Genomic DNA, 24,605 nt, shown 5'->3' with positions numbered 1-24,605 from the left:
CTGTTACTCTTCAGCTGAACACACACCCAGTATCAAAATGAAGTATGTATTAAATACTAAAGATACCAAAGCTCTATAAAGTCAAATTTACCAAATGAATGTGGAGTTGCTGAGGTCTCCCATTAGCCACCTGATCCCCGTGTTTACACCATCAGTGTGGTGTCGTGTACCCTTCAGAGACCTCTGCCCACTTATCCAGATACAAACCCAAACACTCAATTGTCGGTATCTTGGTGCTAAATGCAAGAATGGCCCAATTTGCTTGACAGAGAGCCAAAGGCTTTGTCTAAGTGTGCGGCTATACGAACAGACTGGAAATTGGCTCTGTCCAACTGCCGCCACTTTACACAAGTAAGAGATGCTTAGGCATCTCTCAGGTCTCTCCACACATACTCTATTGTCTGCTATCTTACTGTAAACAATACAGTCACAAATGCGCATTTGAGACACACTAAAGAAGACGGGAGCCATTGTGTTTATTAATAATTAGCGATGACATTTACAAATAATAAAAATGAAATGGCAATGCCAGGCAATTGCTCAAAGGGTGGCAAGGTCATGTGGCTTCTCTGGCCACCCTCTCCTCTGTGGTGTTGAAAAGGGAACGTCAGATAACAGCGCCACACAAACCTAAAAATATCCCTCCCCCTCACCCTCCACTCACGTTGGAAAGGGAGAGGGAATAGTCTGCTTTTCCGGGTCTTATCTGAAGAAAGGCAGGGCTGCATGCAGTCCTATCTCTGCCAGTGTGAAAATTGCTGGTGCTTTTCGGAGCTTTTCTGCTCTGCTGCAGAGCCACGGCCGCATTTACACCGGCAGAGACGGAGCAGACTGCATCCAGTCTTACACTTAATAAAGGTTTTTTTTTTTACTTTGATTTGCATGCCAAGTGAATAAACACAGAGACAGTTAGAAGTGTATATACACCCTACGAGTGCTGTTCAAGTAGGAAAACACAGTGAGGAGTGAGTGCAATTGAGCCTGAATCATAATAAAGTTAAAAAGTACTTAAATATTCTTTTCACATAAACAACAGTAATTAATGATTACGGAGTACAGTAATGCACAGTGCATTCCGACAAATAGCATTTACATATAAAGCTGGAACGTTATTGACAGTAATTATGGGAAACTGGATCGTGGTAAACGGCTTGGTTTCCACTAGTGACATAAAAACAAATATATATGTCTGTAATATAATGTCATTACATAGCATTTTTTGCCTTGAATTAACAGTAATTAATAGCATTGCATGCTACTTTAATAGTTCAGTGATTGACTTGCCAATAAAAAACTGTTGAAGCTAAAAATTACTTTTCTTTTCCAAATGAAACCATGATAATCCTCATACTGTACCATATTTCATGTTTCATAATAATCAGCAAATAAATTTCCCTCATACAAAGACACGTTTTACATCCTGAAGCCAAAAGAATTTTTTTCCTTTAGTCTGCCTCTGAGCTGCAGGCCTGTAGGTCGCTCTCCCTCTGCGTGGACAATATTTCACTCTCAGCAGCGTCTCTGTTCAGTCAAGTAAGCAGTTCGCATTCCGCCATGCAGACGCCGTAATGCGTCTAGCATGGCACGCAGCATTCAGAGTTGTTTAAATCATTCCCACTGACTATGGAAAGTACCATTCATGCTCACGGGAGAACCCTTCTGGTCTACAGGAAGGGGAACAGTCTCTTCTTTAGGATGTAGAGGACTGTTGCGAGGAACAGAGCTAACGCCAGGAAGATGAGCAGCTTGTCGGTGAGCTCCCTCCGGTTGTACTTGGTGATGAGTTTTCTGCCAATCTGAATGGTCCCTGTCATGGTCTTAAACTCATCATTTGTCTCTTGGATCGTTCTGGAGGAGGTTGCTTTAAACAGAAAAGAAAAAAAAAAAAAATGTGGGGCTACACATTTGTCACTAATATAAATAGACATTATATCCCGAGTGTGTGCATTAACACAGTGTAACCTGTTAAATTACTCTGAGTAAACAAGAATGCTTTAATGACATTTAAAATTAAACAAGTATAACAAAACAACAGGATACTGTTCATTCACCAACCTAGTGATGTTATGGTGTCCTCGCTCTGCTGAACTTGCTGGGCCATCATTCGGCTGATGCTCATAAGATTTTCGGTGATGTCGCTGGTGGTCTGGGCCAGACCCTCTTTGGCCATCTTCCTGAATTAGAAAGAATGCATGCAAACTGAATGCATCACATAAGAGCAAAAGTTGCTTAAATGCAAAGTTGAGGTTTAGTGGTCTTTAAATATTAGGGCAATCTTCAGTTCACCTCTGTCTCACAGAATCATCAGCTCCATTAAGAAGGGCCTGCTTTTCCATGTTGTCGACTGTAAGTTTGCTGGCCAGGTTGGCTTTCCTCCAGGTTGTCTGGTTACTGCGAAAAATACAAAAAACAAAATTAATAAACTTTTTTAGTAAGTAAGCTTTTAATAATAATAATAATAATAATAATAATGATACATTTTATTTAAAAGTGCCTTTCAAGACACCCAAGAACACTTAACAATAGAATAAAACTTATAATAGAACAATGCCAACGAAGACCAATAAAAAACAAAAAGCAAATGATAAAATAAAACAATTAGTTCACAGTAAATATGCAGAATTGAACAGATGGGTTTTGAGTTGGGATTTAAACCGGGAGAGAGAACCAATGTTCCTTATATCTGGGAGTAGAGAGTTCCACAGCCTGGAAACAGGGCAACTGAAAGCTCTGCTTCCCATGGTGGTGAGGCGGAAAGAAGGCACAGCTAGCTGGATAGAAGAAGAAGATCGAAGTGAGCAGGCAGAAGAAGTAGTGCTTAACAGATCAGAAAGGTAAGGAGGAGCAAGGTTATGAAGGGCCTTAAAGGTGAGCAGAAGAAATTTGTACACTATCTGGAATTTCACAGGGAGCCAGTGAAGTATCTGAAGAACGGGGGTGACGTGCTGGTAGGAGGGCGTTCTGGTAATAATGCGGGCAGCAGAGTTTTGAACCAGTTGAAGCTTATGGACGGATTTTTGGGTGAGACCATGTAAGAGGGAATTACAATACTCAATGCAGGAGATAACGAGACTATGAACAAGAATGGACATAGACTGGGTGGAAAGAGAAGGACGTAATCTGTAGATGGAAATAGGCAGAATGGGTGAGATTATTGATGTGAGATTTATAGGATAGTGAACTGTCTAGGATGACACCAAGGCTCTTAACCTGAGGTGAAGGGAAAACTGTGGAGTTATCAATAGTGAGTGAGAAATGATTTGCCTTCAATAGGTTGGATTTAGCACCAATAAGGAGGTCTTATCCTCATTGAGCTTTAGAAAATTAGAGCTGAACCAGGATTTTAATTTGGATAAGCATTCTGTAAGGGAAGAAGATGGGAGGGATCACGCCTGCAGGAGAGATATAACTGGGTGTCATCAGCAAAACAGTGAAAATGAAGATCAAATTTACAGAAAATGATACCAAGAGGGAGGATATATATTATAAAGAGAAGAGGGCCTAAGACTGGGCATTGGGGTACACCAGAAGTGACTGGGAATAGACGAGAGCGGAAAAATTTCAGTTGAATAAACTGGGAGCGGTTAAGGAGATATGATTGGAAACAGGCTAGCAGTGTGTCAGAGATACCAAGATAGGAAAGTCTCTTTAAAGTGTTAAAGTGTGTTAAAGACATTACCTGAGCATCTGTTTTCTGTGGCCTTCTACCTGAGTCATTAAGGCTTGCTTGTCTGACTCTTTGTCCTGCTCCATTGCCATCTGCTCCAAGTCCTAACACGGAAGCAAAACAACGACAAGGGCTTACAATTATATGAAAAGAAAAGTTCAAGCGACCGATGCACAGTCTATTAATTGGGATTATGTGATGTATGGAAAATCTCTCACCTGAATCCGTAGTCTTAAGCTGAGGAAGTTCTTTTTCACTTCTCCATTTAATTCTGTCAGCTTGCTTTGAGGGCCTGTGCACTCGCTGATATCCTGGTAAAATGTTGAACCAAGGATAAAAGTCATGACATTTCATTGCTACACTGCTGGTACTGTTTACATGTTGAAACGACAGCTGTTCTGCATATTAATACTGCTTTCTCAAGCTCAACTGTAGAATTCGCATTGTTTTAGACCTCCTCCTCATCTTTGAACTATTTTCACTTTTTCCTGCAAAGTGGATTTTTTAAATGTATTTATTTATTGGCGCTCCCCCCAAAATTAACCAGCATTCTAATATTTTTTGTCAAGTTTTGCAGAATAAAGTTTAACTTGTCCATTTATATATGGGTAAGTTAAGTGTGGCAAAAGTAAGACACTTGATCCGGTACATGTTTGGAAAACAATGCTCGATTTTCCAGCGTGCGTTTTACTGTATTGCTTTTCTGCCCACTGAATACTTGAAAAAGATTAATGAAGGTACATTTTTATTTAGGTGCATAAGTTAAGTTAATGCTGTGTTTAAAATTATTTAACATCTAAATACCTGCTGCCTGAAAGATAGATTGATTTTTTTACAACCAATAAACAGGTTATAGTCAAGAGGATTTAAAAACATAAAATAAAGAAATCAGAAATATCGGAAATATTTCTTAGCCTCTTGGCCAGCTCTCTCCTACAAAAAGGAGCTGTTAGGCTTTCGGAGACGGTCGCTACACCTCAGGCCAAGTTAATACAACTCCGTTATGTGACACGCTCAAAAAATAACGTGTCCTGTCGCAGCACTAAGAAGTCTTACCAAAGAAATATTCGCACCTGGATGAGAGCTTTAATTTCCAAGTCATATTTGAGTATTTCTTGTTCGCATATTCGGACGTGGACATCTGACGACGCCATGTTGCCAACGTAGCCGGCTGGAGCTACGGAAAGCAAAGAGGCCAATTTGAAGTCCGTACGTCAACGTCGCCGTTTGACGTGTTTTGTTACGCAAAAACGTCGTTATCAATAATGACTGCATTAAAAATGTTTTATGAGGTCATTTTTTTCAGACTAAACTAAAATAAAAAACAAAACAAACAAACAAACAAAATCACTTTTCTAAGCTCAATGAAAATCTTCATAAATGTGTTTAATGTGTAAATGACTGTCAACATAATTATGTAGAAATGAACACTTTTATATTTGAAAAGTTATATAAATACAACCAACAACAATTATGGATGAATTTTTTTTATTTATTCATTTATTAATTATCTGATGAACCAGCCGACACAAACTTCACACATAAACACACTCACACAACAACTGCCATTCATGCTAACAATATTGTTGAACACAATGAGTTTAATATATTAACAAAACTGCAACAAGGAAATGTTACTTTAATTTAGGCCACAGCACATCCACACAGATCTCACAGCCCTTTGGGAGTCATTATATAAACAAGGCACCGGTGCCACTCAATAATCACACAGGGTTCAGGGTTTTAAGGCAATTGGGGACAACTGATCTCTACAATGGCAAACATCCACTGGTGTGCAGCACTGTAAGGTCCTCTGCTGCCGAGAGAATAATAACACAATATTAGAGGAAATGCATCCAAGTATTAATATATTAAGTAAAAGTAGCATGTAGGTATAGTCTTAAGCTTACCTTAAGGGTTGGGAGCCCCAGAAAGGCAAATTAAGGCCAGTGATAGCGGAGGTACCAAATAATATCCTTGGACAGGCTAGGCCCAAACAGCGGGTTCAACTGGGACAGAATGGCTATCAACCAGCTGAGTGAACAGAGAAGACACCATCAAGATCACAAACAAAACACTCACTTCACAATCTCTAATAAAAATGTCATCTTGAATGAACACCACGGTTTGTCACGACACTGCAACCAGCTCCTAGGTTTATTCTAAACAGCATCAAGCCATATTGGGGGTCATTTGGGAGATTAACCTCACATGGCTGCAACACTACTGTGACTATGCTGCCCCCTTTTGTCTACCGGCATGCAACATAACACCATTGCATTCAAAACTGTAAATGTAAATAATTTATGACTGAAATAAGATATGCATAGTCTGCTTTATTTTCAAGCAACGTGCATCAATGAACTTGGAGCAACGGAAGAGGACCAATTTGTTATCATCCAAATGAATTAATCGCCTATCAGGAAGATAGTTCTCCTCTTATATTTAACAGACTACTCACTTCAGCCATTTATATTATAGGCCTGATTCATTGCAGGCTTCCTCTATTGTTTTTAGTTAAATATAGTACCCCTGTGTGTGTGTGCCTGTGGAAAAAAAAGGGATCAGGATGGTGAATACTTACAAAAGGTAACAGCAGACTGCAGTTAGCACCAGCATCGTCACTATCACACTGTGGGAAAATAATATACATTTTAAATATATAAACAGCACATCTAATATTTAATGTCTGTGAGTTTCTGGATTTAAAACACATCCAGCCATTCATCGTCATTCACGAGCCGGGTCTCGTGATGCAACTGAAAAACAAACAAATAAAGGAAGTTGTACTGACTTTGGCATATTTTCCAGACACTGAATCCATTAATGGTCGTATTATGTACTCAAATACAAGAGCAGGATTCACTGCCAGGGGATGTGAGGAACTTTAGCAAGAAGCCAGAGTAAAATTAGCTTTAGTTAGCTAACTCTTAACTTTTAGTAACTAGAGTAGCTAACAGGGTTTAAAAGTGATATGTAAGTGTAATAAACAGCTTTACACAACGCTAACAGTAAATTTAGCTCACGCACACTTCACCTGTTTGTATAAAAACTAAGAAAATAATACAACGTTGACATAAAAACCTTCCGTAAACTCGTTATAGCCAGCCGGAGGCTACAGCGAAGCTAACCAACGTACCCTCTGTTTGGTCCTTTGGGGATAAACCAAGGCACAACTCCTCCAACAATACCCCAGAACACAGTCATCACGGAAATCGCGATCGCAAACGAAGTTACTGCCATTGTGAATTTAGTCTAAAAACACAAGACTTCAGAGGTATAAACTTTCAACTAACTTTATCCTGCCCAGCCGACGACGACACGGGGAAGGCAACACGTATCACATGACTGTGAACCAGAGAAGGAGGAAGTGGAGGGACTGCGCTGCAAATTTCAAAGTGCTTGTGTTGTGAAACATTTTCATTAACTCTGGAATTAAATAAATGGGGAAAAGTATTTTCGTTTTAACCCAACTTTAATTTGTGGTTATATTCCATATGCATAAAATGAAAAACTGTATGACAAACTGTAAGACAAACTGTGCCATATATATGTTTATTTCTATTACTACATTTCTCTCATTAACGTGAAAAATAGTATATGAATTTACACATTGTTATACAGGTGAAACTCGAAAAATTAGAATGTCGAGCAAAAGTTTATTTCAGTAATCCTACTTAAAAGGTGAAACTAATATAGTTTTACCTTTTAGATATTTCAAGCCTTTATTTATTACAATTTTGTTGATCATTGCTTACAACTTATGAAAAACCCAAATTCAAAAGCTCAGAAATTTTTAATATTACATGAAATCAATAAAACAAGGATTTTAAATAGAGAAATGTCAGACCTCTGAAAAGTATAATCATGCATATGTACTCAGTACTTGTTTTGGGCTCCTTTTGCATGAATTACTGCATCAATGCAGCATGGCATGGATTCCGTCAGCCTGTGGCACTGCTGAGGTGTTATCGAAGACCAGGATGCTTCAATAGCAGCCTTCAGCTCTTCTGCATTGTTCGGTCTCATGACACTCATCTTTCTCTTGGCAAAGCCCCATAGAGAATCTATTGAACCAGGTTTTGGTACGTTTGTAGGTGTGGGCAGGTGCCAAGTCCTGCTGGAAAATGAAGTCAGCTTCAGCTTCAACAGCTGCATTGACTCTGGACTTAATAAAGCACAGTGGACCAACACCAGCATGGCTCCCCAAATTAACACAGACTGTGGAAACTTCACACTGAACTTCAAGCATCCTGGATTGTGTGCCTCTCCATTCTTCCTCCAGACTCTGAGACCTTGGTTTCCAAATGATATGCAAAATTTACTCTCATCACAAAAGAGGACTTTGGACCACTGAGCAACAGACCAGTTCTTTTTTTCTTTAGCCAAGGTAAGACAATTCTGACGTTATTGTTCAGGAGCGACTTGACAAGAGAAATATGACATTTGAAGCCCATGTCCAGGATCCGTCTGTGTCTGGTGGCTCTTGATGCACCAACTCCAGCCTCAGTCCACTCCTTGTGAAGGTCCCCCACACTTTTGAATGACCTTTTCCTGACAATGCTCTCCAGGCTCTGGTCATCCCTGCTGGTTGTGCACCTTTTTCTTCCAAACCTTTCCCTTCCACATAACTTTCTGTTAATGTGCATTGATACAGCAATTTGGGAACATCCAACTTCTTTTGCAATTACCTTTTGAGGCTTTCCCTCCTTGTGAAGGATGACAATTATGGTTTTCTGCACAACTGTCAGATCAGCAGTCTTCCCCATAATTGTGATTCCTACTGAACCAGACCGAGAAACTATTTAAAGGCTCAGGAACCCTTTGGAGATGTTTTGGATTAATTAGCTAATCAGAGTGGGACACTTTGAGCCTACAACTCGACCTTTTCACAATATTCTTAATATTGTGAAAAGGTATTATTATTAATATTAATAAAGGTATTATTAATATTAATATTCTGAGCTTTTGAATTTGGGATTTTCACAAGCTGTAAGCCACGATCAACACAATTATAACAAATAAAGGCTTGAAATATCTCACTTTGCATGTAATGAGTCTTTATCATATAAAAGTTTCACTTTTTCAGTAGAATTTTGCTAAATTTAATGTAAAATTTCTTGCAAAATCTATTTTTTTCTTCTTGTCTTTTGAACACTGTCGGAGATGGCAGCAAGAACCCAGAGGCATTCAGTGAAGAGCAAGAGGTCACTGAATTACCTGCTGTCCATCATGGACAACCCATCACGGTCATCGCAGTCCTCTCTGCAGAGGCAGCAGAGCTCATTCATCAGCTTGTTTAAAACCAAAATGGTTTCCTACTGTTCTCTATAAAACAGCTCTTCTGTGACAGATGAACACACCTGTCAGGACATAAGATTTCATTTTTATTCTTTATCCTGCTGCTGTAAAAGTAATTTTCTTTGCAGGATCCATAAAGTATATTAATCTGGATCTGTTAGAGCAAACGCTGGGTTTCCATAATTCTGCTTAAATGCTTTGATATATTTTTTTGTTTCTTGCACAGTATTTTGGATTTTCACTTCATTTCATAGTAAAATCAATTAACATAGAAGCTGAGGTGGTGTGTAGTCAGTCACGTGAATTTCCTTGCCTGTAACAAAACTACACTCATTTGCGCAATTAAAGAACATTTCTTTGTGTAGTTCACTTTGAACATATTTTAATGATAAAATCATGCAATTTTCGCCACAGCTTCTTTGTAACACTAAAATAAATATGTGAAGAACTCATTAATATTTTTTGTTAATTTATTAACATTAAAGTTGTTGGATGCCATTTTGTCAGTGAAGATAAATTAATCTGATTTAATTCTCCTTTGAATGTGACAATTTTACTCATTCTCTGGAAAATGAATGAATTGGCCAGCAGCACTGGCCAATTCATTACATTCCTTGTAATGCAGTGTGCTGTTTAGAGATTTGAACATGACTTTGATGGCATACAGTATACCCAAGTGTTAATTTCCATAAACAAGGCAAGCATGTTTAAAATAAAATACTAAAAAACATTCCCGAGTTTAGGGTGTTACAATGAAAATATGACAGACAACATGAGGTCCATTTACAGAGTTTATTGATAGCAAAAGATCATTTTCACTCCTGCATCTTCTCAATGGTCTCCTCCTTGTATTTGCCCTTCTCCTTTCCATCAGCGCGAGACTTGGCCTTGCGCTCCAGGATCTTCTTACGGTCTTTGTCCAGCTTTAGCCTGGTGATGACCACCTGCAGGCACAAAAACATCTTGGTAAACAAACATGTATTCTCTCACGGATAGCAATATGTCTGAAATTATCCTCAAATCTCTTTAATAAAATTACACAAAAACACATTGCTTAATAATTGAAAAGTTCCCCACTGTTTTTGTAACCAAGGATTTTTTTTCCCCAAATGTACAAGGAAAATCTTGCTTTTCCAGTTTACGTTAAAATATTAAAAAACAAACTAAAAAATTTGAATTAAAAGAGATATGCTGAAATTCAAATATAATCTCAATTCTTCCTAAATTACCAATGTTCCGCATCTAAGATGTCACATGCTCTCCCATTAGCTCTGTACTTGCTTCAGCTGTCCACCAGTGTTTACAGATTTACAGAACTGACAGAAAGAGGTTTTTTGGTAGTTTAATGCATTACACTGTAATTTAGAACTGAACAGCATCAGCAAAGTTTCAAAAAAGAAAAAAAAAAAAAAATCTATAATCCAGCTAAACTAGAACAACTGCACTCCACAAAATGTTATTTGGTCACTTTTACTTTGATTTTTCAACTTCAGTGCTCAAAATACCAAGTGTCAGAGTACGATGAAACACTGTGTCAAAAACCAAGTGAAATTTCTCTCAGTCTACCTGTAATCAGAGTTTAGGGCGTGCACCCGGGAGCAGGATTAAGACATCATAATTAGTTAGCAGCAAATCTTAGCCAAACAGGCAGCTTTACACATGCGTAATATAGAAACCTGAAGTCTGGCTTAGATGTGGCATCATCTTTTATCTAGTAATCCTACACTGTCCACAAAGGAAATCTGCAGACAGAAGGACTGATGGCACCCTCATAGCCCTTAGTGAGCTGCTGGTGCATACTGAGTTTTGGTGTCATTTGGGCTTGTTGTAAAGGTTCCTTTTTTTTTTTTTGTTAAAACACTGCAGCCTCACTGGAGACAAGTGTGAGTGGGTTGGTCCCTTGATAAATCAACTTCAGGAACATAGGGATTTCCCAATAGCACAGCGGGATACTACCACAGCAGTTGAATTATTCTGCACAATAAAAATGTTTACTTGTTTTGGATTTTTCTTTACCAGCACTAATGCAGTGATCGAATCTTGAAAACTTATCAATTTAGGAGCAGACTACAGCGATTGGACAGCACCCAGCATCCACATTTAAATGGGTCTAAGGTGGCGTTGAAGTGCAATGAGCAGAATCAGAAACATCAGAGTCACCCTTATTTTGTTTGTGCACACAAGTAAGGAATCTGACTCCACTTTACTTTGGAAAGTGGATACATGTATACATGTGCAGAGAGTATACCAACAACGAACCATAACACCAGCTTACAATCTCCAGATCACAACACACACCGCCTTTGGCTACTACCGTCCCACACAACGACAACTAGTCAAGTAGTCTGTCCGACTGCAGAATGAGAGAGTCAAGCGCCTGAATGCTATTGAAGTTTACTACAGTAGTGACTGGGGCACTACTCATGGAAGCAGATTTAGCGAACATCCCTCCGTTCATTAACCCAGACATGAGGAAATCCCATGATCCTATGATTCTGGGTGAATCTTGGTGTCAGAGCTCCTCTGATGGCTTTACATTTTCCCTACTCATGCATGTGCTTAACTCAAGGTGAACACTCAAGTTCAATGAAGATACTCTGATTAGCTGTTTTGAAACCAAAATCTTTAGCAGTTCACAGCAATCTGGTAAGCACACAATAAAAAGTGAATGATATTTGGCGACTTTGAGTGACGTAACTGTTATCAATGTGAAGTAGGTGGGAACCCTCAGACTTTCAGACCAGTGACTGAAAAGACTACCACAGAATGAAGAATACTGCTAAAAGGCACAACACGACAATCGTTTTCAATGTGGATACAGCTTAAGAGTTGCAGACCTAAGACTTAAACTCAAAGTTTATATATATATACTTTATTTGTTGAACATGCTTCTTGGAACAGGGCTCTGAGCCAGCTTTAGGAAAAGAAACAAACATCAAGATCTAAAATACCTCAACTTTCAAAATTACAATAGATAAAGCACACACTAAGAACCCAAAAATACCCAAGAAATACTTATATAGCTACTCTCCACATTGAATTTGTGTTGATCAGCTTAAGAGTTTGTGACATGGAAAGCTCAAGACTACATCTCTCAGGTCCACTTCCTGACACAAACAAACCAAATAGATATGAAGCCAGTAAGTGCCATGTGTGACACTACCACAGAACAAGTCTACTCAAACAAACTCAGTATCTACTCAATTATGTCTCACCTTGCTGGGGTGGATGCCGACATGGACTGTGGTTCCGTTGGCCTTCTCTCTCTGCACACGCTCGATGTAGATGACATACTTCTTCCTGTAGACCTGGACTACTTTGCCAATCTGCTGGCCTTTGTAGTGTCCACGGACAACCTGTATGTAAATACACAAGCAGGTCAGACTAATCCGCCTAACATGTTGCACATCTGCTATGAAAAAGAACACCTCAGCAATACAAACCACATTACCTGGACTTCGTCATCTTTGCGGATGGGCATGGACCTCACGTTGTATTTCTGGCGGAGCTCCTTAGACAGGGGGGAAGACATGATCTTCCTCCTGATGTGTGAGGGGGCATTGAAGTGCCTCTTGCGGTTCTTGCGACGGGAGGATGTTACAAAGGGATTGAGCTTCATGATGCTGTAAAGAAACAAGTAATAGCACATTGACAAACCCAGGGGATAAAGGCTGCACTTGCTTGCAAAACAGTCCACTCAAATTGTGGATCAGGATCTACAGTTTTAAGGAAAATATAAGAATGTAGGGTTAAAGAACCCACTACTTTCTCCTGACACCACATAAAGCAACTCTGAGAACCCAAAACCCAAACCTAGAATGTCCACTAGGTGTGTTATTTTGCTGTATTAGGTACCTGGCTAGGTTGTGCTACGTTTTAAAGGCGACTATTAAGCTAGCTCAAGCAGTTAGCATAAGATAGCCGTCAGACCGAAGCGGGATATTTCTGCAACATAAACTCGGTACAGTGGTTGAACAAACTACACACTCTACAAAAAATGTTTTTAAAAGCCCATTACACTTACAGAATGTAAAATAGGTCAACTATTAAAGGCTAGCACCAGGAGTAGAGCTGCTTCACTATCGCTAACCGACATGCGGATACTGAAGGACCTAACAGGGAGACCAACTACTGACAGCGTTTATTTAGTAATCCATCGTCAACACGAAGCCAATATTCACTGATTTTTAATTGTACTGAAGTATATGTGGGGTTTACACTTGTATACGGACACACAGTGGTATTAAAAGCAGGATGGATAACGATAACTTTGGCGAATTCATCTGCTGGGAATTCTTACCCTGCCTTTGCTCCTCTATGGCCGGCGGAAAAGAGACTCGCAAACTACTTCCGCTGGCATTAGTTCACACTCAAGTCTCGCGAGAAGTCAGTGTTTAAAATGATAACACAGATAAACACAAGCGTAAACACAGAGGGGTCTGGCAAACATGACACAATTTCGTCGTACTGGAACTTGTTTTAGTGCTGCGTGTGCTGCGAGGAGTTAAATTCGACTAAAATAAGGTGACCTTTAAGATTTTTATTCAGCATAACAACTTTATTTTTTAAATAATGCCACGTAATAATTTTTAGTTTATAAAATTACAGGGGCGTTTTTAGTAAACAAGCACAACAATGTTTACTAGGTTTGTTTTTTGTGACGTTATAAGTTGTGTTTGCTCGCTACGTTAAACATTTCCACAAGATGGCGCCAAACTTAGTTAATCGATAACATGGTTTACAAACAAGTTTTGTCTATGATTCATCAAGTTCTGGGCTCTGTGCAGTACACAGCCCTCTTTTTGGCATTCGGGATAAGTGTGAGTAGCATTAATAGATCGGCAAAACACATTTTCTATCGGTAATACACACCCCCAAAAAACATTCAGTGTAATTTCCAAAGTATTTGCCCTTAGCTACATTTAATATAAAACAGACTACCAAATTCATAAGGAAACACTTCCTGGCTCCCGCCGAAGTAATTGCGCTTTCCCTGCTCTTTTTTTAAATTTAAACCCCAATACGCTGAGAAATAAACACGAGGAGGGTGTTCACACCAGCAGACCACACATACATTGACCTCCCATGATAAGAGGACAGAAGCGACCCCCTGTCCTGCTCAGACAAACTCGCCCACATACACGGAACGACCTGCCGAAGCGGAGACGCTCTGACACCGTGCGCTATTCGCTCCCCGGGTGAAGCGCAGTTCTACCGGAGCCTACTGCCTGCCTGCCTTCCTGCCTGGCTGTGAAAAAGTGATGCTGTCATAGCCCCCCTGCACCGCGGACAGAGCCTATTTCACTCCCCCCTCCTCCTCTCCGAACCTCCCCGGATCCTCTGTGGCTGGCTGTCGGCGGCAGCAGTGCGGATGTGGAGCCCGCAACGCAACGCTCTACACCCGTCAGCAAGCACCGGAGAAGAAGATGAAATGTTTTTCCCGTTATCTCCCGTACCTCTTCCGCCCTCCGAGCACCATCCTGTCCTCCACTTGCCACACCGAAGGTAGGGTGGGACGCTTAACGGGGGGTGGCTTTCACGGGTCTGTGAGTTGCTTAGTTTGAGCCTTGTGACATCAATGTTTTTAGGCTGCTGCACATATGATACACATGTGCAGAAGTTAGGCTGGCCACTTGAAGGGCTACGGCTTAACCAAAGGGTTAACCCAGACCAATGCAGATTTGACACTGTGCATGAAGTTGAAGGAGCCCTTTCTCAAATCTAGATTTCTGATGCAAATTATAGAAAGCGTTCCAAGACTGTGTGTGTGTGTGTGTGTGTGTGTGTGTGTGTGTGTGTGTGACTGTGTCTTGTAAACAGTATCACTCCACTCTCGTGCATTTTGCTCCCTTTAAAGGTGTCAACACACAGGCCTACAGGATGCCAAGAGAAAAAGTCAGTTTGTGGAGTTGCATGACAAGTACCCACATTGCTCCTTACTCATGGTTCTCCCATTCATTTCACCAGCTCACACTCTGCCTAGATCACTTAATTCAAGAGCTTCTAGGCATCTCCACACGTCGCCCAAACCTCTCACATTCACCCATTCCAGTTATTCCCCTGGAGTCCCTGAAGTTAAAATGGTGAATTGACATGCTGTTAGACCGAGAAATGACTTCATAATCCTGCTGATTGTGCTGTCAGACACAGCCCAAGAGGGTCTGAGTGTTTGTATAACCAACCACTTACTAGGTCATAATGTGGAGACTGAGGCATTGCATTATTTAGCTTTGCATGGTTGCCCTCTTTCCTGTGTGTGCTCTGCCCTCAGCCTTCTGGTAGAAGGGAAGATAGTGTGATACACTGTACATCCCAGTATGTTGTGGGCATTGACAAGGTCTTAGACAGCATGTAGAGCTGACCTATATACTGTATATATTCACCAAAGAAGAAGAAGCACTTGAGGCTACCTACTCTTGCACTTTTTATGTGTCTTCTTTATTTCATCACAGATCTTTCCCGGTTCTAAATTTCATTTTTTCTTCCCTCCATCCTTCTGACTAATTTAATCTTGATTAGCCATTTAAAGTATGATTATCAAACATTAATTACAGCACTTAAAGCGGAGGTCGGATGTAAGATAGACATTGACTGTGAAATTATGGCTATCAGTTTGCCTCATAGCCAAAGCCAGCACTGATTCTAGTTGTTTATTTTGTTTTTAGTTGGCTCTGATTGTGCAGTGGAAATAAATCTGAGTGCATTTTGAACATATACCTGTTTCAAAGTCATTTAGATCTCCATCACACAGCTTTTGAACATTTAATCAGCACAAAAGCGGCACAACACGTCAGACAAATGTCAGCATCTGACGTCAATAAACGTCATCTTATTTATATCAGCCAGAATATTGTTGAATTTGTATAAAATCCAAGGTCCAAGGTTTAAAGTGTGTTTATCTAATACTAGATGCAAGCTATAAACGAGATCAGGAGCAATGCATTGCACAAAATATGAATCACAACAAAATAACTTACAAAAAAGGTTTTTAACAAATGGGTATGGAAAACTTTTCTTGTATACTTAGAGTGTACATATGTGGATTTTAAATTTAGAGATGTTATATTTGTCTTGTAAAATATAAATTGACCCGCTTTTCCTGTAGCCTAGTTTCTCACCATGACCACATGGCGTAAACATGATAGAAATGTTTATCATTACTGCATTCGATCGCAAATACCAACTCAGTTTGAGCTCCCTGATGTTAAGAGGTGCGGCCAACAACCAAAATGTTTTTCACTGTCTTCACTCCAAGCTTGTTTACTCACTTTCTGAGTCTCCATCCCTCTGCCTGACATGAGAGAGTGGTATAATAGAGGAAGTGATAGATCAAGAAGAAGAAGAAAAAAACCATGGCTGCCTTGTTCAGCCTCGGTAATATGATACACGATCCTGTGCTGCTCCCTGTGTGAAGAAATATGAAACAGTTGTATGGAGAAAGCAAGAGTGAGAGATGTTGAATCTCATGTGCTGGAGGCCAGCAGAGTGAGATGACACAGCAGATCACCTTAGAAATATGATGTGTTAAAAACAAAAGAAAGAAAAAGAGAGACAAATACTTCTGCACACTATGTGTTTGGGTGTGTTTTAAAAAGTAAGAGAAGGTAGCTGTTTTTGTGCTAGAATCTATGCATGCGCTGGCGTAAAAGCTTTTGCTGGTGTGTCCCGTTTTGACCTTGTTGGCATTTATTGCCCCTTATTCGGACATGCTGGTCTGAAGGAAGCTGGGTGGTGCATCACTGTAGTCCTCCTTCATGTCTGCTCCAGCTGAGCGAAGTTCACCGCAGGGAAGATGAGTGTGCAGTTACCATGTTAGTGGAAAATATATTATATAAGCACTGCACTGACCATGGTGTGTGTGTGTGTCTGTGTGTGTGTTCTCTTTGTTTATCTGGGCCATTGTAGAGAGCAATGTGCCAGCATCATTCGGATTCACCTGGGTCCAGTCTCTGAGGGATACACTGCAAGCTTTTGTCTGCCTCCCTGTATAAGTTTATAAGTTTGTATTGGTCTCTCTGTGGCTTTTATCTTTTTTTTGTCCCCTGGTGTTCACTTTTCTCCTTTTTCATGAGTCTGTCAGCAGGGGTGTGATGGATTAAGTCTTCAAGTTTTCTGAAGGGACTGCATATGTGTGTCTTTGCTGCTACTTGGTGTTTGAGTCAGGAAAAAAAGAAAAAGTGCACCCCCCCCAACTGACATCTCACCACATCTCAAACTGCCATCAATCAGCAGTGCAAGTCCTGCATCAGCTTCCTCCATCTATTGGCTGTAGTGTCTAAGGGGAAACCTGTGGTACATTATTTTGCTAGGGGGGTGGGGAGTTGAGCTGAAAGGCAAGTGATTTTTAATTAATTAATTAATCTTTTTGAGATTAGATCTGTGTCAAGTCTCTGTGATTATTAGGTATAGCTGACACGTGTCTCGTGCCACGCGTGTGCATTTGTGTATTTTTGCTACATCGTGGTTATTTTATTTGTAAGAGCTTTTCGTGGCATTGCCGGAGGGGAACTTCTGTCGACAGTCTGACAAAGCATGACACTGAGTTGGAGTTTTGTGTTTGAAGAACACAGCGTGTGTTTGTGTGTTTGAGGAACATTGCATATGCTTGTGTGTGTGTGTGTGTGTGTGTTCAGTCCCTTATCTTACATCCTACTCTGTTGTTGTTACCCTGGCAGACACCCAGTTCACGGCTCAAAACACACTTGTCGTAATCATCCTGCCCTTGCATGCCGTTGGGGACAAACACCCTACATACCAAACTCACATAATTCACACACTTACAAGTGTGACTGTTCTGTTTCAGCTTGTCAAAAAGGAGACAGCCCTCGAAGGGATAGGATACTCCTGCAGTTAGTATCGCATGTCCATTATCTCGCTTTTTAACTCGTTAATTAAATAGTATCCAAGCTGAGATAGGAAGGATCAAATGGGGTTATTTCCACATATTCTAGAAAGCTTATCTAAAACAGAGAAGACAACTTATAGCAGGTTTCAAAGACTGAATGGTACCCTAATGACAAGTAAAGTAAACTTGATGTGTAAAAGCGGTAAGGTTTTCTTCCCACCTGGATTGATCCTCCACACTTTCCTGGCTTCTTGCCTGCAGGTGCTCTCATGACATAGGCCTAGTGGTGTAAATGTAAGAAAAAAAGAAGTGTGGCTGCATGCAAAGGATTAGAATGACAAAGCAGCAGATTTGTTTCGGTTTTAGCAAACGAATGACCAAAGCTGTAGTCATGCATCCATCCATTTTTCCCAGCTGTGTAATCCTTGTAATGGAGTAAAGTTTAAAGTTGTACTGAATAAAAATGTATTTTAACATGGGGCCAAGTAGCTCCAAGTAACTAAACGATTATGCGGATGCCTTTAGTGTCACTCAGTGCACTGTTTATGTTTTGCTGTATTGCTTTGGTTCACTCTCACTGTTCTTAACCAGTGGATGGACTGCCTGTCCTAAATGGTAGATAAATTAGGTGGTTTGCCAAACAAGTGGCAAGCTAGGCCTAAGCTTAGAAATATGTATCTTAGCCTGGTTCCTAACAGCTTCTGCCCTTGCTGCACAGGCAGTTTACAGTTAACATGAAAACAAAACTGTTCTGTTCCTTTTTAGTGCCACTTTAGAGCAACAACCACCCCGGGTAGCTTTATATTGCAAGGTAAAGAATTTACAATAATTGAGAGAAGACCTTAAGAGGAAAATTCCCTATAATCAGTCACCTCGGAATGTTGGGAAACTTTAACAGGACGAGACCTCAAGCAGAACCTGGCTCAAAGAACAGCAGCCATCTGCTGCGATCTGATGGATGTGACGGGAAAGAGAGAGCAACAAAAGGAGAGCCTAGATAGACAATGGTGAGGAACATGAGGTATACAAGAATTATTTAAATACTAAATTAAATAGAGCGAGACAAGTTGGGTGCTTTAACAGAAGGAAATAAATAGCAGATAATACACTATCTGGAAAAAGCAGAGGATCTCAGGAGCCACTGGGAACTGAAATGAACATGACGTTCTTTTGCACAGTGAGACAAAAACACCATAACATATCAGTGTCCTCCTCACACAGGATTTTCCCGTAATCTCAATTTACAGCAAACACTTCCTGCTAAGTTTCTGCAGCAAATCTGCAGGAAAACAAGAAAAGAAGCGCACAGTTACAGTATAAGTGAGTCTCTGTGCCTCACAGGGGTTAGCGTATTATTACAGCAAACACAGTGACACAAGTCTCTTTGTCCTGTTTCTTTATCACAGTTTCGTCATATGTAGAACTAGAATAAACATTATGTTACATCCTCTGGCCTGCAACTTAATGGTGAGACCTCCCCATTTTTGTTAAACAACATTGACTGTGCCCCGGTTGGGAGCCAGACAAAGGGGCTCCTTTGCAAGCTGGACTGCTGGGCTTGTGCTCCAGCTGACAGGCTGCAGCAGAGACACAACTACTATTGGGACTGGTGTATATATAGAACATCAGGATGGGCTTCCTCTGCCTTTCAGGCCCCCTCTCTCCGCCCATCTGCCTCTCTGGCTTTATAAAAGAGATGTTGAATGAGGCAGGTTACTGTGAACATGCTCACAGTGGTACAATAAAAATCAATTCATTAAACCCTTGACATGGCAGTGCTCCTGCATCTTGTATTATTATTAGACCCTGAAAAAAAAGATAAGGCAATGAGTGCAATATATAGTCTTGGATGTACTAAACAAGTTTATGGAGGCAGTATTAATTTGATACTGTTGTGGTGTAATTAAAATAGTTCTGATACCTAGCTCTCGTCTTTATTTCCTATTTTGGTGCTTTTAATTATGACGTGCACACAATATTAGACTTGCCACAGTGGAAGGTATAACAAGTGTTCAGCATGCCAAGGTGACACACGCAGACTTCACTTCTTTGCGCTGCAGCCTTTTAAAGCTTTGTGAATTTAAACTGGAAGAATAGACTAGCTTGGATGAAACTTTAATGAGACTGTGCCACGGCTGTGACAAGGATATACAGCTGATTAGAAGCACAAATGGTACAAGAGATAACAAAACAAAGCGACCGCACATATTTGAAACAATGCAGTCCAAAATGGAAGAAATCAGATTTTTAACTTTAAGCAGACGTACCGATTATGTGGGCGTTATTGTATTTGTTGTGTGAGGGTTGAGGTACACACTGGCACTTGTAGTTCAGTGGGGTTTTTTGTACAGTTTTGATGTAGGGGTTGAGCTAATGTGGAAAAAAATAGAAATTACTGCTGGTTTAAAAGTGTTTAAAAAAACAAACCCTAACCCACTCGTGTATTTAAGAAGAAATAAATACACAAACAAGTTAGCCAACTACACAAGCATTACACAGTTCCTACAACTGGAAGCTTCAGGAGTACAACAGAAACATGTAGCACAAATGCAAACCAAACTACTGACACTTTTAACAATGTCCAATTTTATAACAGTTAATATTCTTAAAGTAGCTATAAATAATGTATCTGTATTAATGGATCATGACTGGATGTTTATCAGAGGGATTATAATAATAAAACCACAAAGAGCTATAAGGTTTATGGCTTCATAGCGTACAACATTATTTTTCGGTCCAGTCTCAGCAATGGATCAATATAAATAAAGACACACTGGAGAAAATTCACATGTTACAGCAGCACAAGGCTCAACGAGAAAAAGTGAATTAGAGAGATATTAGGAAAAAACAGAAAAATAAATAAATAATGGTGTACAAAAAATGGTTGCTCTATACAGTGAATACAGTCACAGGGAATTTTTTCATATGTACACTGAGTGCAATGGGAATGATAACATATATGTGTATACTGGGGCAGGAATCTATTATATGTTTGTATTGCGCAGTTTCTTGATACTGCATAGTTTGCAGCACTTAAAATACAAAGTTAAGGCTAGCTGGTAAGGCCAGAACAGTTAAGCTAGAGTAAATATTGATACCTGTTTATTCACATGTAGTTTCCGCTGCCCCCAAGTGGCTAAAAATCTTTTTATTCAGGTTTTGAAAATATACAGAAAATAATTTAAACTAACAACATAGCTGCATGAAAATTGTAGTTTTACTGTACTATAGTTCTTTTTTTGGGACTAGTGAAAATAAAACAGAATAATGTTGAGTACATACACATGAATCCTACCAAAAAGCTGCAGGAAAACAGTGAAGGAGAGGTGACAATGTCACCTGCTCTGAGGATAGTAAGCATTCAGTTTAAGGAGCAGACATGACTTGGTGTTCCTTTCAGCTGCCTGTAGAAACCCAAACCTAACCGCACCCATAGAAGCAATAGCTGTGATCCAATTAGATCTTGGTTTAGGTGCCCTTTTTATGGTTTCCCAGCATAGTTTTTCCAATATCCTTCTGAAAATAGCCATCCACGGTTGCAGAGTCATCGCACTTCTGTTTGTACAAAACAACCTGAGCATTAGGGTCGATAAGAGGCAGGAATCAAAACCAAAACATAGTCTGGAGCAGAGACAGCTTTAGATTGCAGGATGTTTATGAGTCATCTGTTATGTTTTCTGTCTGTCAGAACCACAGAGTATAGTGTTGCATGTGAGTGTGAGGGAGAAGGGAAGAGGGAGGAATGCTTCATCACTGCTCGTGCCATACCACAGTGAAAGCTTTTACTGTCCTATCTGAATGGTGTTATACACTGAAGACATGGCACTGGATAAATAATGTAGCCAGATGTTACAGTATGAGGCAGCAGACAGCAGCAGTACATAAAGTACCAGTCAGCCTCTCCCTGCTGTCTCTTTTCACTCACTGTGCTACCCCACAACCCCCGAGTCCTGCACACAGAAGCGCACACAGAGTACAGAACATTCAACTCTCCAGCACATGATGTCACATGAAAACCAGAACTCAGTCTTTTTATATCGTTGTTCACCTATAAGTCACGTTTGATATTGACGACTTGTGATAAACAGCATCTATCTGCCGCACACTTAAAGTGAGCAATTTAGTATTTATGATTGCTTATTTAATTCATAGCTACCGTTGTACCATTGTTTAATCCCAGAACGGAGAACTACAAATATCAGTATCAGTCAAATATCTTTTGGGGGCATTTCATGTTAAACAGTAGGGATTATATTTGGATGAACTGATCACAACTTAAACTGGGTTTGTTTAATGTATCCATAGAATTGCTAATTAGTTTTCAGTAACATTAAAAAAAAAAAAAAAAGTACAAACTTCTGAGACATGCTTTTAGTCCTGTTTGCTGCCAAGTTATTTGTCAGATTGTAACACACCCAAAGAAAGATCCTAGGTCTGACCAACCGTCTCAGTCGTGGGCAAAAAGATGAAAGTCAATAAAATTCTAAAAGATAATTTATTGACAAAAGTAATCAAGAGATAAAAAGATAAAACAGTCCAGTGTCCCTTTTTTGAATCAAATAAAACACACAGTCCCAAGGCCAGAGCCAGCTATGCCACACTGCCAGTTGCACTCCACGTGTTGCCTTTAACAGGGTTAGAAGTTGTCCTCCGAGACCCACCACCCTGCAAGCATATAGCCAGTGGTCACTCCAGCCTCTGCAACTCTGCTGCCTTTAGGCTGTGGCATATAACAGGCCCTGGCCTACACAGAGAGACAAAATAACACATTTACTATAGAATTCATAGCGCAAAACCCATCCATCCCAAACATACCAGATTTCATCACATTACATACCTGCACAGAGAGACAAAATAACACAGCAGTGTTTGTAGTGTGGGCTATAAGTAGACCAGTGTATCAGTGCAATGAAGTACACCTGCCTCTAATTAGTCCAGCCCCATTCCAGCCATTGGCTCACCAAAAATGTGACACACACACACACACCACTCCCAACCCAGTGCAACTTCACACAATAATATGGAGCTGAATCAACACAGGCACATTAGTCTACCATGTTACAAGATCATTAAAAATCCTGATGGACTTGTTTAGTCCCATCTTATATGTTTCTTGGGTGTAATAAAAGATTTGAAGCTGAAGGTGTAGAGTGAGGTCAACAATCCATTACACTTTGGCTTAAACCCACCAAGGTCTTCACGGTCAAGCTAATGATTGATGCTATACAGGGCTATTAAAAACTATGTTTCTTACTGCCAACATATAAGTATATGGTGGATGATATATGAGGACTCAAAATATCACTTTGCTTTGTTGTGACTTTGTTTTGTACATTACAGTAACAGGTTATAACAGCTTAAATTTTGAATACATTTTGAATATGCTTTGATTTTTTTCTAGAAGACAAAATAAACTTGTGATCAAAAATGTTTGTATTAGTTTAAATGCTATGTAATGAATATCTAACTTTACAAAAGAATGAAATGAATGCAACACATGTACTATGTCCACATGCTTAAAAAATAATTTAAAAAGTAAATGATGTAAGGTATATTAAAATAGGTTTTAACCATATGAATATTTATCTGGATTTCTGCTATTTTTAAATAACTCTTAGCCAAGTGTTCTGTTGACCAGCTTTGTCTCATTTTAAATCCCACCATGACACCAGTACCATACTCTGGGATTATGCAGACGTGACTGGATGACAGTCTGTCAGTTCAGCACTTGTTATCTCATTTGCTTAGGCGCCATCTCTCGAGCCTGCTGAGGCTCAACAGAAACTGATTTCAGTCAGAAGGCAAGGAGTCCAAAAAAAAGAGGAAAAAAAAGCTTAGCTCAAATTAAATTAGACAATGCGATTTCCCAAATCACATTACAGATTAAATCTCAGTCTAATCAGCCCATATTATTAAACCCCAATTTACATAATTGCTTGTAAAGATGAAATTTCCAAAAACATTTTAAAGCTCAAACATTGCATTTCTTACATATAAAATTGTTCAAGAGAATTAAAGACAAACAGGCAGTTATTAATCTTCCAGCAACTGTACTCTGACTTTAACTCTATACTTTAACTCAGAGGTTTGTACCCACTCTGTTACGATGTTCGTTTCCTTCTTAACCGTGGCTTCCTGTGATTAGTTCACATTGTTCTGACCAAATGCCTCTGTGACCCACCTAGCATAAAAGGTGTTTGGCAGCCCGGTGGGTGACAAAGCACAATACTGAGGCTAAATTAAGTTTCCCTCCAGCAGCCAATTTTACGCTTGATAGTAAATATTTTTGAAGGCCAAGACCCAACATGCTCTGACTGATCTAACCTGAGAGGTATTGCTTTTTTTCCCCTTAATGAGCCACACATTACCTCATACTGTTAGGCCTGCCCACAGTGATCCTGTGCCAAGCTGGTTTTGCAGCAGCCACTTTAGCAAAACTGTACTTGGAAATAAAGCAGCTCAGGAGGCCGGTAGCATTACAGTGATGTCGATGGCAGCAGACAGTGGGGTGTGCTTCACTGAGCCCATCTGGTCTGTTTGAAAGTGTCGCTGAGTAAAAGGAGAGGCGGTCGGGCTGTGGAATGGAGTGTGTGATGGATAGGGTGATGCATGCAGGAGGAGGGGTAGAAGATGAGAGTGCAGATTTTTTTTTTTTTGGGTGGGGGGAAGGAGCTCTTTTCCGGCAGAGTTAAATCTCAGGCTTGGCTGTCACACACTGCTCTGCCTGTTTTCATACCAAGCACTCGCCTCTGGCTCCAAACCAGCTTCAACCAACCATTGCCTCCAAACCCC

At 40.0% G+C, this 24,605-nt stretch overlaps 4 protein-coding genes and 1 long non-coding RNA gene across 6 annotated transcripts in view; 1 reads left to right on the top strand and 4 right to left on the bottom strand.

The window, feature by feature from the left end:
* Positions 1 to 452: 452 nt before the first annotated feature.
* On the bottom strand, positions 453 to 4,864 carry bnip1a (BCL2 interacting protein 1a). Its single transcript, XM_031745129.2, has 6 exons — positions 4,741 to 4,864; positions 3,886 to 3,978; positions 3,680 to 3,771; positions 2,287 to 2,391; positions 2,056 to 2,174; positions 453 to 1,861 (listed from the first exon to the last, which is right to left on the bottom strand). The coding sequence occupies exons 1-6, from the start codon at positions 4,819 to 4,821 to the stop codon at positions 1,665 to 1,667; spliced, it is 687 nt and encodes a 228-aa protein (XP_031600989.1). The 5' UTR covers positions 4,822 to 4,864; the 3' UTR covers positions 453 to 1,664.
* Positions 4,865 to 5,138: 274 nt separating this feature from the next.
* atp6v0e1 (ATPase H+ transporting V0 subunit e1) lies at positions 5,139 to 7,032 on the bottom strand. 2 transcript variants are annotated; one of them, XM_031745200.2, is made up of 4 exons: positions 6,807 to 7,032; positions 6,252 to 6,299; positions 5,578 to 5,701; positions 5,139 to 5,483 (listed from the first exon to the last, which is right to left on the bottom strand). In XM_031745200.2, exons 1-3 carry the CDS (start codon positions 6,908 to 6,910, stop codon positions 5,608 to 5,610), a joined length of 246 nt encoding a protein of 81 aa, XP_031601060.1. In that variant the 5' UTR covers positions 6,911 to 7,032; the 3' UTR covers positions 5,139 to 5,483; positions 5,578 to 5,607. The 2 variants fall into 2 exon arrangements, with proteins under 2 accessions (XP_031601060.1, XP_031601061.1); XM_031745201.2 differs by having other exon boundaries at positions 5,139 to 5,480.
* A 2,714-nt stretch (positions 7,033 to 9,746) lies between these two features.
* On the bottom strand, positions 9,747 to 13,397 carry rpl26 (ribosomal protein L26). Its single transcript, XM_031745335.2, has 4 exons — positions 13,269 to 13,397; positions 12,420 to 12,591; positions 12,184 to 12,324; positions 9,747 to 9,912 (listed from the first exon to the last, which is right to left on the bottom strand). The coding sequence occupies exons 2-4, from the start codon at positions 12,585 to 12,587 to the stop codon at positions 9,784 to 9,786; spliced, it is 438 nt and encodes a 145-aa protein (XP_031601195.1). The 5' UTR covers positions 12,588 to 12,591; positions 13,269 to 13,397; the 3' UTR covers positions 9,747 to 9,783.
* Positions 13,398 to 13,567: 170 nt separating this feature from the next.
* Positions 13,568 to 24,605, top strand: part of ppp2r2ba (protein phosphatase 2, regulatory subunit B, beta a) — a 40,867-nt gene continuing 29,829 nt past the window's right edge. The window contains exon 1 of the mRNA XM_031745332.2: positions 13,568 to 14,473. Within this exon, the coding sequence (XP_031601192.1) occupies positions 14,395 to 14,473 (79 nt within the window). The 5' untranslated portion in view covers positions 13,568 to 14,394. The remainder of the gene's footprint in view (positions 14,474 to 24,605) is intronic.
* On the bottom strand, positions 21,767 to 23,082 carry LOC120441416. The gene is made up of 2 exons (XR_005614059.1): positions 22,651 to 23,082; positions 21,767 to 22,557 (listed from the first exon to the last, which is right to left on the bottom strand). It is a non-coding gene; the product is annotated as an uncharacterized LOC120441416 (long non-coding RNA).

The sequence above is a fragment of the Oreochromis aureus genome, linkage group 2 (assembly GCF_013358895.1).
Source record: "Oreochromis aureus strain Israel breed Guangdong linkage group 2, ZZ_aureus, whole genome shotgun sequence".
NCBI lineage: Eukaryota > Metazoa > Chordata > Actinopteri > Cichliformes > Cichlidae > Oreochromis > Oreochromis aureus.
This window is presented reverse-complemented; position numbering and strand designations above follow the sequence as displayed.